Source organism: Salmo trutta, chromosome 10, assembly GCF_901001165.1.
Source record: "Salmo trutta chromosome 10, fSalTru1.1, whole genome shotgun sequence".
Taxonomy (NCBI): domain Eukaryota; kingdom Metazoa; phylum Chordata; class Actinopteri; order Salmoniformes; family Salmonidae; genus Salmo; species Salmo trutta.
Genome location: NC_042966.1, coordinates 3576157 through 3591816, shown reverse-complemented (window position 1 = coordinate 3591816; position 15660 = coordinate 3576157). Strand labels below are relative to the sequence as shown.

General features: G+C 45.3%; 1 protein-coding gene across 1 annotated transcript in view; it reads left to right on the top strand.

Annotated features, from left to right (window-relative positions):
• The window catches only part of LOC115200969 (netrin-3-like), a 115811-nt gene that overhangs the window by 34441 nt on the left and 65710 nt on the right, over nucleotides 1–15660 (top strand). Inside the window, exon 2 of the mRNA XM_029764134.1 lies at nucleotides 1171–2352. Within this exon, the coding sequence (XP_029619994.1) occupies nucleotides 1281–2352 (1072 nt within the window). The 5' untranslated portion in view covers nucleotides 1171–1280. The remainder of the gene's footprint in view (nucleotides 1–1170; nucleotides 2353–15660) is intronic.

The window sequence follows — 15660 nt, the reverse complement described above, 5'->3', positions numbered from 1 at the left end:
GCTGTTTACGTGTCCTAATAATTCGAAAGATCGCTCAGAAAATCAGATGTTTTAATCGGCATATGCTTATTTCGATTTTGACCTTACATCGATTTAAGACGAGCAGAGTAAGGTGTTTACATGACTATTTCCATACTCTGACTACTGCCATAATCAGTTTAATATTGAATTATTAGTGTTATGTAAACGCTGAGATTTATAGAGAACTTTCAGTCCAAACCAATGGCTTTGTTACAGCCAGCTCTGCCAATGGAGTCTGCAAAGAACCCATTGTCGCCATCGTAGCCTACATATAGCAGCTACCATGGTATATGTTCAATGTTTTATGTTCAATAGGCATATAACGTTGCAATTGCCAAGTGGGGAAATAAATACTATATTGTGTTTAACACTGTGTGCAGCTAGTTATTCCTCTACAGTCCTACTCTGTAAAGCTGGATTGACAACGATAAGTGGTTTATACCTCCAAAGCAAGGCACATTACTTGTTCCTCTTTAGTTCCTTTTTAGGTCAGAGTTTTTTTTAACTGTTGAATTGGGTATTGGCTAAGGTCACGTGCGGCTGATGGCTCTGCCTGCATATTTTGAACGGGGGGATTATTGGGTGACTTCTGCCGCGTGCGCCGCTGAAGCATGACCAGAATGCCTCGCCACGAACTGAATGGAGGTGCTGAAAGAGTGGTGCCATTGAAATTCAGGACACAGTTGCTCCAATCCGGCCCCTAACGTCTCTCTTTATATGGTTATTCTCTTTCTCCTTCTCTTACTCTCTCTTCCCCCATTTCTCTCTTTCCTTCTCTCACTCTCTCGCTCCTCCTTCTCCTCTCTCTCCTCTCTCTCTCTCTCTTTTGCAGGGTTTGAGTTAATGAAAACACTCCATTACTCATCATAAGGTTCTGAGGTGTTTTGAAATGTCACAAACGTGATATTTAGCTCATATGAGTAAGCTTGCGCATATAGTAGGATTGAATTGATGACAATAGGATGACTGGATGTGTTTGGGACAAATGGACGTGTCAACAATGACATGAGAATAACTACATTACTGAACTGTGAATATTTTCATCAATAAGCAGGTGTCAAAAATGTTGCTTGTTGCTTTGAATCCTTTTATGGCAACGATGGCACTGATCTCTTTCTTGCTTTTCTCTCTCTTGTCTCTGTTTCACAGGACAGACTGCGGTGGTCACGGTCACCCTAAAGGAAGGGTCTGTGAGCTGGGATTCTCTCCTTCCACTCCCCCTCACAAACACACACTCCCTTGCATAGACACTCTGCAGGATGAGGGAAGCCTGGAGGTGCTTGCTGGGACTGTGCCTCCTGGCATGCTCTGCCTCCCCCGCCTCCCCCCACGGTGCCGCCAACCCCTTTGCTGGGCAACAGATACCCCCAGACCCCTGCTACGATGACGCAGGCGTCGCCCGCCACTGCATCCCAGAGTTCATCAACACCGCCTTTGGCAAGGAGGTGGCCGTGTCCAGCGTGTGCGGCTGGCCGACGTCGTCGCGCTCTTGTAGCATGGTGGAGCGCATTGAGGAGCGGCCTTCAGTGCGCACCTGCCAGATCTGCGACGCAGCGGACCCATGGCGTGCCCACCCGCCCTCTTACCTCACCGACCTCAACTCGGCCCACAACCTCACCTGCTGGCAGTCGGAGAATCTGCACACCTCGCCAAACAACGTCAACCTCACCCTGTCGCTGGGAAAGAAGTTTGAGATCACCTACGTCAGCTTGCAGTTCTGCTCGCCCCGCCCAGAGTCACTGGCAATCTACAAGAGCATGGACTACGGCAAGAGCTGGACGCCTTACCAGTACTATTCGTCCCAGTGCCGGCGCATGTACAACCGGCCCAACAAGGCGGCCATCACAAAGCAGAATGAGCAGGAGGCCCTTTGTACCGACGGCCACACTGACCTCTACCCCCTTTCCGGAGGGCTCATTGCCTTCAGCACTCTGGACGGGCGGCCCTCCGGGAAAGACTTTGACAACAGCCCTGTGCTCCAGGACTGGGTATCAGTCACCGACATCCGTGTGGTCTTTAGCCGGCCCCAGCTGCCCCGCGAAATAGGGGCAGGAGAAGGGGGGGGGATGGGCAGGGGAGGCCAGCCGGACGAGGACCCAATGGTACCGTCCACGTCTCTGCCGGCGTACTTCTACGCGGTGGGGGACTTCCAGGTGGGCGGGAGGTGTAAGTGCAATGGGCACGCCTCACGCTGCCTCAAGGACAAAGAGGGCAAGCTGGTGTGCGACTGCAAGCACAACACAGAGGGGCCCGAGTGCGACCACTGCAAGCCCTTCCACTACGACCGGCCGTGGCAGAGGGCCAGCGCCCGTGAGGCCAACGAGTGTTTACGTGAGTCCCAGGTCTATTCAGCATTTTCTATCGGTTGTGATTATTCTTTTAGATTATGCACTTTTCCACTCTTTTCACTCTCTTATTTTCCATTATTTATTTTTGGGATCAATTCTTTATTGTTGACCCTTGTTGGTTAGCAGGTATGTGCACTGTAAATAGACATAGTAATTCCTAATATAGTAGCATTCATAATGTTAGTATGGTTTTACAAAGAGATGCCATCAGCTTTGCCCACTTAAATCAGTGACATGGGCACACAAAGGCAGATCTGACTCGGTATCTCAATGCCAATGACATCAGCATGCCTTCGGGAAAGTATTCAGACCCCTCGACTTTTTCCACATTTTGTTACGTTACAGCCTTCTTTTAGAATGGACTAAATAAAACATTTTCCTCAGCAATCTACACACAATACCCCACAATGACAAAGCGAAAACAGGATTTTAGACATTTTTTAAATTACAAACTTATTTACATAAGTATTCAGACCCTTTGCTATTAGACTCGAAACTGAACTCAGGTGCATCCCGTTTCCATTGATCATGTTTCTACAACTTAATTGGAGTCCACCTGTGGTACATTTAATTGATTAGACATGATTTGGAAAGGCACACACCTGTCTATATAAGGTCCCACAGTTGACAGTGCATGTCAGAGCAAAAACCAAGCAATGAGGTCAAAATAATTGTCCGTAGAGCTCCGAGACAGGATTGTGTCGAGGCACAGATCTGGCGAAGGGTACCAAAACATTTCTGCATCATTGAAGGTCCCCAAGAACGAAGTGGCCTCCATCATTCTTAAATGGAAGACGTTTGGAAACACCAAGAATCTTCCTTGAGCTGGCCGACCGGCCAAACTGAGCAATCGGGGGAGAAGGGGCTTGGTCAGAGAAGTGAGCAAAAACCCAATGGTCACTCTGACAGAGCTCTACAGTTCCTCTGTGGAGATGGGATAACCTTCCAGAAGGACAACCATCTCTGCAGCACTCCACCAATCAGGCCTTTATGGTAGTGGCCAGATGAAAGCCACTCCTCAGTAAAAGGCACATGACAGCCCGCTTGGAGTATGCCAAAATGCACCTAAAGACTCTCAGACCATGAGAAGCAAGATTCTCTAGTCTGGTGAAACCAAGATTGAACCCTTTGGCCTGAATTCCAAGCGTCACGGCTGGAGGAAACCTGGCACCATCCCTACGGTGAAGCATGGTGGTGGCAGCATCATGCTGTGGGGATGTTTTTCAGCGGCAGGGACTGGGAGACTAGTCAGGATGGAAGATGAATGGAGCAAAGTACCGAGAAGTTCTGATGAAAACTTGTTCCAGAGCACTCAGGATCTCAGACTAGGGTGAAGGTTCACCTTCCAACAGGACAACGGTCCTAAACACACAGCCAAAACACCGCAGGAGTGGCTTCGGGACAAGTCTCTGAATGTCCTTGAGTGGCCCAGCCAGAGCCCGGACTTGAACCCGATCGAACATCTCTGGAAAACCTGAAAACAGCTGTGCAGCAATGCTCCCCATCCAACCTGACAGAGCTTGAGAGGATCTGCAGAGAGGAATGAGAGAAACTCACCAAATACAGGTGTGCCAAGCTTGTAACATCATATCGAAGAAGACTCGAGGCTGTAATCGCTGCCAAAGATGCTTCAACAAAGTACTGAGTAAAGGGTCTAAATACTTATGTAAATGTTATATTTCAGTTCATTTTTTATTTTTTTATACGTTTGCAAAAATGTCTATAAATCTGTTTTTGCTTTGTCGTTATGGGTTATTGTGTGTAGATTGATAAGGAAAATACACATTTTAATAAATTTTTGAATAAAGTTGTAATGTAACAAAATGTGGAAAAAGGATCTGAATACTTTTCAAATGCACTGTGTGTGCTAGTGTCAACATCATTTTGTATATTATCCATTAACAGTAAGGTATATGAATACGCACAAAAGGGGAGGAAACTAAAGAAAGACAAAAAATCTTTTAAGAATTAGGTTTTGTTATTGGAGAACTCACCCCCGTAACTAGAAATGTATTATATATTATATTTATTATACAATTTATACACAACCATACATATTCTTACAATGACTGTGTAAGCATGGATGGGAATTCTTCAGTATTCAGTTATAACAGAATAAGTTTTGTGATGTTCTATTGATTGGATTTACCATACATTGGTATCTTGCAACTTTGTACAAATCGTTATAAAAACATCATTCAATTGTCTGGTCTGTGCGAATACTCATTTCAATTGCCATCATGTTGGAAGGACCATGCAAATTTAATGCGACTGAGAGTGGGGTCTACTCTCTTCATTATCTTTCTACAATGAGTGTACAAAACATTAGGAACAACTGCACTTTCCATGACATAGACTGACCAGGTGAAAGTTATGATCCCTTATTGATGTCACCTGTTAAATCCACTTCAATCAGTGTAGGTGAAGGGGAAGAGACAGGTTAAAGAAGTATTTTTAGGCCTTGAGACAATTGAGACATGGACTATGTATGTGTGCCATTCAGAGTTTAAATGGGCAAGACAGAAGATTTAAGTGCCTTTGAATGGGGTATGGTCGTAGGAGCCAGGCACACCGGTTTGAGTGTGTCAAGAACGGCAACGCTGCTGAGTTTTTCCACGTTCAACAGTTTCCCATGCGTATCAAGAATGGTCCACCACCCAAAGGACATCCAGCCAACTTGACACAACTGTGGGAAGCATTGGCGTCAACACGGGCCAGCATCCCTGTGGAACGCTTTCGACACCTTGTAGACGAATGGAAGCTGTTCTGAGGGCAAAAGGGGTGCAACTCATTAGGAAGGTGTTCCTAATGTTTTGTACACTGTGTATATCCAGACCTATTTCTCTCTCTCTCTCTCTGCTTCTCATCCTATCTCGCTCTCTCCCTCTCTTCACCATTCTGGGTCTCTTTCTCTCTCTCTCTCTCTCTCATCCTGTCTTGCTCTCTCCCTCTCTTCACCATTCTGGGTCTCTTTCTCTCTCTCTCTCTCTCTCATCCTGTCTCGCTCTCTCCCTCTCTTCACCATTCTGGGTCTCTTTCTCTCTCTCTCTCTCTCTCTCTCTCATCCTGTCTTGCTCTCTCCCTCTTCACCATTCTGGGTCTCTTTCTCTCTCTCTCTCTCTCTCTCATCCTGTCTTGCTCTCTCCCTCTTCACCATTCTGGGTCTCTTTCTCTCTCTCTCTCCTTCTCATCCTGTCTCGCTCTCTCCCTCTCTTCACCATTATGGGTCTCTTTCTCTCTCTCTCTCTCTCTCTCTCTCTCTCATCCTGTCTCGCTCTCTCCCTCTCTTCACCATTCCCGCCCTCCCTTTGTGTGAAGGAGTTATTCTCTGCCAGTGACAAGCACCTGAATGTGTCTCAGAATTCCTAATGAGGGAATGTGAGTGGGATGGGGATTTAGCCCTATTGCACACCTACCCATCAGTGGTATTGTGAGGCGAGACAGGCCCAATACAAACACACGTCTGTCTGGGATTCTGGGTCTCTCTCCCTCTCTCCATCTCTCTCTCTCTCCCTCTCTCCATTTCGCTCTCTCTCTCGCTTTCTCCCTTCTCTGCATTGTCTTCCCAAAAGCCCATGAATAATTAGCTAATTGTTGAATTACATTTGGCAGTTCCTTTATGTGACAAGTAGCATAACAATATTTTGTATTTATTTATGGACAAAACATTTGAAAGCAAAACATGAATTAGTCATTTTCCATATGACTATTTATAATCCACCAAGTGAGGACATTTTCTCTCATTTTCAACAAATCTTTCCCTAATGCTATCTTAAAAAGTTCCTTTGATTCATTCTCAATCTGTGTTCTCTCTGAAGTTGCTGTAATGTTCTCAGCATTGCAGATAGAGAAAGAGATAGTTAAAATGAGATTTGACTACAGTAAGGCTAGATGTACAGCAGGTGACTTGCTGCTGACACAAGTGAAGATGAGGGTGAAATGTTCTTGTGGAGTTACTTAATGCCAAACGCCAAATGCAACCCATCCCCAACCCTACATTGCTCAACAGACTTTACAGTGCACTGAAACGCAAATCAAATAAAACATTAAATAAAATTGTATTTGTCACATGCGCCGAATACAACAGGTGTAGACCTTACAGTGAAATACTTACTTACAAGCCCTTAACCAACAATGAGGTTTTAAGAAAAATACCAAAAAAAATAAGAAATTAAGTAATTAAACAGCAGCAGTAAAATAACAATAGCGAGGCTATATACAGGGGGTACCGGAACAAAGTCAATGTGCGGGGGCACCGATTAGTCGAGGTAATTGAGGTAATATACACTACCGTTCAAAAGTTTGGGGTCACTTAGAATGTCCTTGTTTTCCATGAAAACATACATGAAATTAGTTGCAAAATGAATAGGAAATATAGTCAAGACGTTGACAAGGTTATAAATAATGATTTTTAATTGAAATAATAATTGTGTCCTTCAAACTTTGCTTTCGTCAAAGAATCCTCCATTTGCAGCAATTACAGCCTTGCAGACCTTTGGCATTCTAGTTGTCAATTTGTTGAGGTGATCTAAAGAGATTTCACCCCATGCTTCCTGAAGCACCTCCCACAAGTTGGATTGGCTTGATGGGCACTTCTTACGTACCATACGGTCAAGCTACTCCCACAACAGCTCAGTAGGGTTGAGATCCGGTGACTGTGCTGGCCACTCCATTTCAGACAGAATACCAGCTGAATGCTTCTTCCCTAAATAGTTAATGCATAGTTTGGAGCTGTGCTTTGGGTCATTTTCCTGTTGTAGGAGGAAATTGACTCCAATTAAGCGCCGTTCACACAGTATGGCATGGCGTTGCAAAATGGAGTGATAGCCTTCCTTCTTCAAGATCCCTTTTACCCTGTACTAATCTCCCACTTTATCACCACCAAAGCACCCCCAGACCATCACATTGCCTCCACCATGCTTGACAGATGGCGTCAACCACTCCTCCAGCATCTTTTCAGTTTTTCTTCCTCTGTCCAGTGTTTGTGGTCTTTTGCCCATCTTAATCTTTTATTTTTATTGGCCAGTCTGAGATATGGCTTTTTCTTTGCAACTCTGCCTAGAAGGCCAGTATCCCGGAGTCACCTCTTCACTGTTGACGTTTGCGGGTACTATTTACTGAAGCTTCCAGTTGAGGACTTGTGAGGCATCTGTTTCTCAAACTAGACACTCTAATGTACTTGTCCTCTTGCTCAGTTGTGCACTGGCGCCTTCCACTCCTCTTTCTATTCTGGTTAGAGCTAGTTTGCACTGTTCTGTGAAGGGAGTACTACACAGAGTTGTACGAGATCTTCAGTTTCTTGGTAATTTTTCACATGGAATAGCCTTAATTTCTCAGAACAAGACTAGACTGAAGGGTTTCAGAAGAAAGTTTTTTGTTTCTGGCCATTTTGAGCCTGTAGTCGAACCCACAAACGCTGATTCTCCAGATACTCAACTAGTCTAAAGAAGGCCAGTTTTTTATTGATTCTTTAATCAGAACAACAGTTTTCAGCTGTGCTAACATAATTGCAAAATTATTTTCTAATCATCAATTAGCCTTTTAAAATGATAAGTTTGGATTAGCTAACACAACGTGCCGTTGGAACCCAGGAGTGATGGTTGCTGATAATGGGCCTCTGTACAGTAGATATTCCATAAAAAAATCAGCCGTTACCAGCTATCAATAGTCATTTACAACATTAACAATGTCTACAATGTATTTCTGATCAACATGTGATTTTCTTTAAAAAACAATGACATTTCGAAATGACCCCAAACTTTTGAACGGTAGTGTATACATTTCGGTAGAGTTATTAAAGGGACTTAAGCATAGATAATAACAGAGAATAGCAGTAGCGTAAAAGCTTGAGGGGGGGGGAATGCAAGTAGTCTGGGCAGCCATTTGATTAGGTGTTCAGTATTCTTATGGCTTGGGGGTGGAAGCTGTTTAGAAGCCTCTTGGACATAGAATTGGCTCTCCGGTACTGCTTGCCATACGGTAGCAGAGAGAACAGTCTTTGACTAGGGTGGCTGGAATCTTTGACCATTTTTAGAGCCTTTCTCTGACACCGCCTGGTATAGAGATTCTTGATGGCAGGAAGCTTGGCCCCAGTGATGTACTGGGCCGTATGCACTACCCTCTGTAGTGCCTTGCGGTCGGAGGCCGAGGATTTGCCATACGATGCGGGGATGCAACCAGTCAGGATGCTCTCGATGGTGCAGCTGTAGAAACCTTTGAGGATCTGAGGACCCATGCCAAATATTTTTAGTCTCCTGAGTGGGAATAGGTTTTGTCGTACCCTCTTTACGACTCTCTTGGTGTGCTTGGACCATGTTAGTTTGTTGGTGAAGTGGACACCGAGGAACTTGAAGCTCTCAACCTGTTCTACTACAGCCCCGTCGATGAGAATGGGGGCGTGCTCGGTCCTCCTTTTCCTGTAGTCCACAATTATCTCTTTTGTCTTGATCACATTGAGGGAGAGGTTGTTGTCCTGGCACCACACAGCAAGGTCTCTGACCTCCTCCCTATAAGCTGTCTCGTCATTGTTGGTGATCATGCCTACCACTGTTGTGTCATCGGCAAACTTAATGATGGTGTTGGAGTCGTTCCTGGCCATGCAGTCATGAGTGAACAGGGAGTACAGGAGGGGACTGAGCACATACCCCTGAGGGCCCCCCGTGTTAAGGATCAGGTTGGCGGATGTATTGTTACCTACGCTCATCAAGAAGTCCAGGATCCAGTTGCAGAGGGAGGTGTTTACTCCCAGGGTCCTTAGCTTAGTGATGAGCTTTGGTGGGCACTATGGTGTTTAACGCTGAACTGTAGTTAACCTCTCTGGGGTATGTGGGACGAACTCGTCCCACCTACGTAACAGCTACTGAAATTCCAGTGGCGCGATTTTTGAATCGTTAGAAATACTATTACTTCAATTTCTCAAACATATGACTATTTTACAGCTATTTAAAGACAAGAATCTCGTTAATCTAACCCCACTGTCCGATTTCAAAAAGGCTTTACAACGAAAGCAAAACATTAGATTATGTCAGCAGAGTGCCCAGCCAGAAAAAATCAGACACCCATTTTTCAAGCTAGCATATCATGTCACATAAACCCAAACCACAGCTAAATGCAGCACTAACCTTTGATGATCTTCATCAGATGACACACCTAGGACATTGTGTTATACAATACATGCATGTCTGTTCAATCAAGTTCATATTTATATCAAAAAACAGCTTTTTGCATTAGCATGTGACGTTCAGAAAAAGCATAACCCCCGCAAACTTCTGGGGAATTTACTAACAGTTTGCTAAATTACTCACGATAAACGTTCACAAAAAGCATAACAATTATTTTAAGAATTATAGATACATTACTCCTCTATGCACTCGATATGTCCGATTTTAAAATAGCTTTTCGGATGAAGCACATTTTGCAATAATCTAAGTACATAGCCCGGCATTACAGGGCTAGCTATTTAGATACCCACCCAGGTCAGCCTCCACCAAAATCACATTTCCTATAAGAAAAATGTTCTTACCTTGCTTGTTCTTCATCAGAATACACTGCCAGGACTTCTACTTCAATAACAAATGTTGGTTTGGTCCCAAATAATCCATCGTTATATCCAAACAGCGACGTTTTGTTCGTGAGTTCTAGACACTATCAGAATGCTTCTTCACGGTCCCGCGCATGGCGCATTGGCGTGTCAAAAATGTCTAAATATTCCATTACCGTACTTCGAAGCATGTCAACCGCTGTTTAAAACCAATTTTTATGCCATTTAACTCGTAGATAAGTGATAATATTCCGACCGGGAGTATGCATTGAGCCTAAACAGCCGAATAAAATTTCTCCTCAGAAGCGACTCGTGCACGCGCCTCATTCAAAGGTCCTCGGAGCAGCCACTTACAAAAGGTGATAATGTGTTTCAGCCTGAGGCTCCCTCGTAAACCTTCAGTTATTTCCCGGGCTCTGAGAGCCTATCGGAGCCCTGGGAATTGTCACGTTACAGCTAAGATCCTTACTTTTCAATAAAAAGATGCAAGACGCACGACTCCTTGTCAGACAGGGTACTTCCTGCTTGAAACCTTGTCAGGTTTTTGCCTGCCATAGGAGTTCTGTTATACTCACAGACACCATTCAAACAGTTTTAGAAAATTCAGAGTGTTTTCTATCCAAACCTGAACAATAATATGCATATTCTAGCTTCTGAGTTGGTATAGGAGGCAGTTAAAAATGGGAACATATTTTTTCCAAAATTCTCAATACTGCCCCCTAGCCCAGACAGGTTAATGAATAGCATTCTCACATCGGTGGTCCTTTTGTCCTGGTGTGAAAGGGCAGTGTGATCTGCTTGAAACATGTGTTGGTATTGCAGACTCAGGGAGGGAGAGGTCGAAAATGTCAGTGAAGACACTTGCCAGTTGATCAGCGCATGCTCTGAGTACCCGTCCTGGTAATCCGTCTGGCCCTGCAGCCTTGTGAATGTTGACCTGTTTAAAGGTCTTACTCACATCAGCTGCGGAGAGTGTGATCACACAGACTTCCGGAACAGCTGGTGCTATAATGCATGTTTCAGTGTTACTTGCCTCGAAGCGAGCATAGAAGTAATTGAGCTCGTCTGGTAGGCTCGTGTCACTGGGCAGCTCTTGGCTGTGCTTCCCTTTGTAGTCTGTCATAGTTTGCAGTCCCTGCCACATCCAACGAGCATCGGAGCCGGTGTAGTATGATTCAATCTTAGTCCTGTATTGATGCTTTGCCTGTTTGATGGTTCGTTGGAGGGCATAGCGGGATTTCCTATAAGCTTCCGGGTTAGAGTCCCGCTCCTTGAAACCGGCAGCTCTACTCTTCAGCTCAGTGCGGATGTTGCCTGTAATCCATGGCTTCTGGTTGGGTATGTACGTACAGTCACTGTGGGGATGACTTCATCAATGCACTTATTGATGAAGCCAGTGACTGATGTGGTGTACTCCTCAATGCCATCGGATGAATCCCGGAACATATTCCAATCTGTTCTAGCAAAACAGTCCTGTAGCTTAGCATCTGCTTCATCTTACCACTTTTTTATTGACTGAGTCACTGGTGCTTCCTGCTTTCATTTTTGTTGTAAGCAGGAATCAGGAGGATAGAATTGTGGTCAGATTTGCCAAATGGAGGGCAGGGGAGAGCTTTGTATGCATCTCTGTTTGTGGAGTAAAGGTGGTCTAGAATTTCTTTCCCTATGGTTGCACATTTGACATGTTGATAGAAATGAGGTAAAACAGATTTCAGTTTCCCTTCATTAAAGTCCCCGGACACTAGGAGCACCGCCTCTGGATAAGCATTTTCCTGTTTGCTTATGGTAGTATACAGCTAATTGAGTGCAGTCTTATTGCCAGCATCGGTCTGTGCTGGTATGTAGATATCTACGAAAACTACAGCTGAAAACTCTCTAGGTAGATAGTGTGGTCTACAGCTTATCATGAGATACTCTACCTCAGGCGAGCAAAACCTTGAGACTTCCTTAAGTATCGTGCACCAGCTGTTTACAAATATACATAGACCCCTATCCCTTGCCTTACCAGAGGCTGCTGTTCTATCCTGCCGATGCAGTGTGTAACCCACCAGCTGTATGTTAATCATGTCATCGTTCAGCCGCAACTTGGTTAAACATAAGATATTACAGTTTTTAATGTCCCGTTGGTAGGATATACGTGCTTTTAGCTCGTCCAATTTATTTTCCAGCGATTGTACGTTGGCCAGTAGTACGAATGACAAGGGCAGATTAGCCACTCGTCGGCGGATCCTCACAAGGCACCACAATCTCTTTCCGCGATATATTTTCCGTCTCTTTCTCCTGCGAATGATGGGGATGAGGGTCTGTTCGGGTGTCTGGAGTAAAACCCTCTCGTCCAACTCAGTAAAGAGAAATTCTTTGTCCAGTTCAAGTTGAGTAATCGCTGTTCTGATTTCCAGAAGCTCTTTTCTGTCATAAGAGACAGTAGCAGCAAAATTATGTTCAAAATAAGTTACAATTTTGTTTTTTAAACGACATAATAGCACGGTTGGCTAAGAGCCCATGAAATGGCAGCCATCCTCTTCGGCGCCATCTTACTGCAGCAGCAGCATTTGTGATTTCTGTTTCATTAGCTCTATAAACAGGACTCCTCTACACTCAACCCAACATGATGTTTACTGCACTCCCCTATGAATAATGAACATGTCTAAACAGTGAATGACAACAGCTCCAAGAATGTCATTTGGCAGTGATTGCCCTTACCTCAAGACGAATAAAAAACACCATATAGACACTCTGAAAGCTTGCCAAGTCAAATTGCAGTAATTTTTGTAACCTTGTTCATGTTAACAGATTACATTCTATGGGATTACTGTGTCATTTGATCAAGTGAATGTGGATTTTTGATATGTCAAAAAATAATCATAGGTGCAGTAGCATTTCTCTTCAAAGGGATATTACATCATACAAAAGTATTTGGACACCCCTTCAAATGAGTGGATTCGACAATTTTAGCCACACCCATTGCTGACAGGTGTATAAAATTGAGCACACAGCCATGCAATCTCCATAGACAAACATTGGCAGTAGAATGGTCTTACTGAAGAGCTCAGTGACTTTCAACGTGGCACCATCATTGGATACCACCTATCCAACAAGTCAGTTCGTCAAATTTCTGCCCTGCTAGAGCTGTCCTGGTCAACTGTAAGTGCTGCTATTGTGAAGTGGAAATGTCTAGGAGCAACGACGGCTCAGCCATGAAGTGGTAGGCCACACAAGGTCACAGAACGGGACCGCTGAGTGCTGAAGCGCTTAGAGCGTAAAAGTCATCTGTCTTCGGTTGCAACACTCACTACCGAGTTCCAAACTGCCTCTGGAAGCAACGTCAGCACAATAACTGGACATCAGGAGCTTCATGAAAGGGGATTCCATGGCTGAGCAGCTGCACACAAGCCTAAGATCACCATGTGCAATGCCAAGCGTCGGCTGGAGTGGTGTAAAGCTTGCCGCCATTGGACCCTGGAGCAGTGGAAACGCGTTCTCTGGAGTGATGAATCACGCTTCACAATCTGGCAATCCGACAGATTAATCTGGGTTTGGTGGATGCCAGGAGAACGCTACCTGCCTAAATCCATAGTGCCAACTATAAAGTTTGGTGGAGGAGGAATAATGGTCTGGGGCTGTTTTTCATGGTTCGGGCTAGGCCCAGTGAAGGGAAATCTTAACGCTACAGCATACAATGACATTCTTTTTTTTACCCCTTTTTTCTCCCCAATTTCATGATATCCATTTGGTAATTACAGTTTTCTCACATCGCTGCAACTCCCCTAAGGACTCAGGGGAGGCAAAGGTCAAAAGACATGCGTCCTCCGAAACACGATCCTGCCAAGCAGCACTGCTTCTTGACACACTGCTTGCTGAACCCGGAAGCCAGCCGCACAAATGTGTCGAAGGAAGCATCGTCCAACTGGCGACCGAAGTCAGCTTGCAGGCGCCCGGCCCGCCACAAGGAGTCGCTAGAGCGCGATGGGATAAGAAAGGCCTGACCGGCCAAACATCCCTTAACCCAGACAACGCTGGGCCAATTGTGCGCTGCCTCATGAGTCTCCCGGTCACTGCCGGCTGTGACACAGCCTGGGATCGAACCCATATAATGACATTCTAGATGATGCTGTGCTTACAACTTTGTGGCAACAGTTTGGGGAAAGCCGTTTCCTGGTTCAGCATGACAATGCCCCTGTGGACAAAGCGAGGTCCATACAGAAATGGTTTGTTGAGATTGGTGTGGAAGAACTTGACTGGCCTGCAAAGAGCCCTGACCTCAACCCCATCGAACACTTTTGGGATGAATTGGAACGCCGACTGTGAGCCAGGTCTCATCGCCCAACATCAATGACCTCACTAATGCTCTTGTGGCTGAATTGAAGCAAGTCCCTGCAGCAATGTTCCAACATCTAGTGGAATGCCTTCCCAAAAGAGTGGAGGCTGTTATAGCAGCAAAGGGGGGACCAACTCCATATGAATGCCTATGATTTTGGAATGAGATATTCGACTGGCAGGTGTCCACATGCTTTTGGTCATGTAGTGTATTTCACGAGCATTCTACAAGTAATTCTGTTATAGTATGCCAGTGGTGATAGCGCTGCTGGCCTGAAATCATATTGAGCAGTGCCAGATCTGCTTATTAAGGGGAAGAGAGAGTGACAGGGCCAGGGAATAGAGTCGGGCCATTGCAGTGCTGGGCCAAGATCTTTTTCTATTTCCACCCTACTCTGTCCCCTGACACCCCCCCCTCGCCCTCTCTGCGCCCTACTGTCCAGCTCTTTTTACTACACTCTTTCTTACTCTCAACCCTCTACCACCACACCCGACTCTATCCCGTAACACTAACTCCCTCACTGTTCCCCTCTCCTCTCCCCACCCCTCTTTGGGAAACATTATGCCTGGGTTGATATGTCACCTTTGTCCATTACTCTCAGACTGAATTCCTGTGTGCTCCAGCAAACACTGATGACCTAATCCCAGCGCTGATACAGGGCAGTAAAAACCTAACGTGCGCTGCATGCTATACCTGATCACATAACAGTGGGGACACCAAACCCACGTTTCATTCCAACATGTCCCTAATTCCATTGTTCCAAAAGGCCCTTTAGGGTTCATTCTAGAATGTCTCCGCCGCAGTGTCAAAAAGGTCCTCAAGGCACACTAAAGCTCATTTTTAGTGTCCCCTCCCTTTGTTCTTTTTTTATTTTCTTCATGGTGCTCCAGAAAGCAGCGGGACGAGCAACAACCCCTGTGGGACACCACCGTCTCGGCAGCAACAGCCGTCTGTGGTGCTGGCCAAGGTGTGTGTGTATTTTTAGACTGGGAGAAGGTGTGAGATTGCCACATTTTTAAGAAGACGGAGTCCCCCAGGTATCACCGGAGCCCTTCTCTGGGCCGCGGGGCGTTGGGGCTAGGGGTGTGTTTGGGGGGGCGTGCTGAGGTCATGATTCTCTGTGGGGTGATGACAAGGTTAAGCTGATGAGGAGATGCCCCGGGGGATGCTGGGTTTAAAGGGGAGTTTAAGAAGGGGAATGGGGTGTCAGGAGCAGGTGGGCAGAAAGAGAGACTGACCAACAGAACAATCCAACCCCCCCTTACTGACTACCATGAAGTAAATGTGTTTTATTATATTCAAACAAAAAATATTTTTTGCCATTGATACCATTGGAAACTAGCACTACTATGTTGCTGAAGAGAAAGCGCGCCTTTCGTTTTTGTGACACATACATCGTGCCCTATAGCGTTTAAAAGTTCTTTAAGGTTATT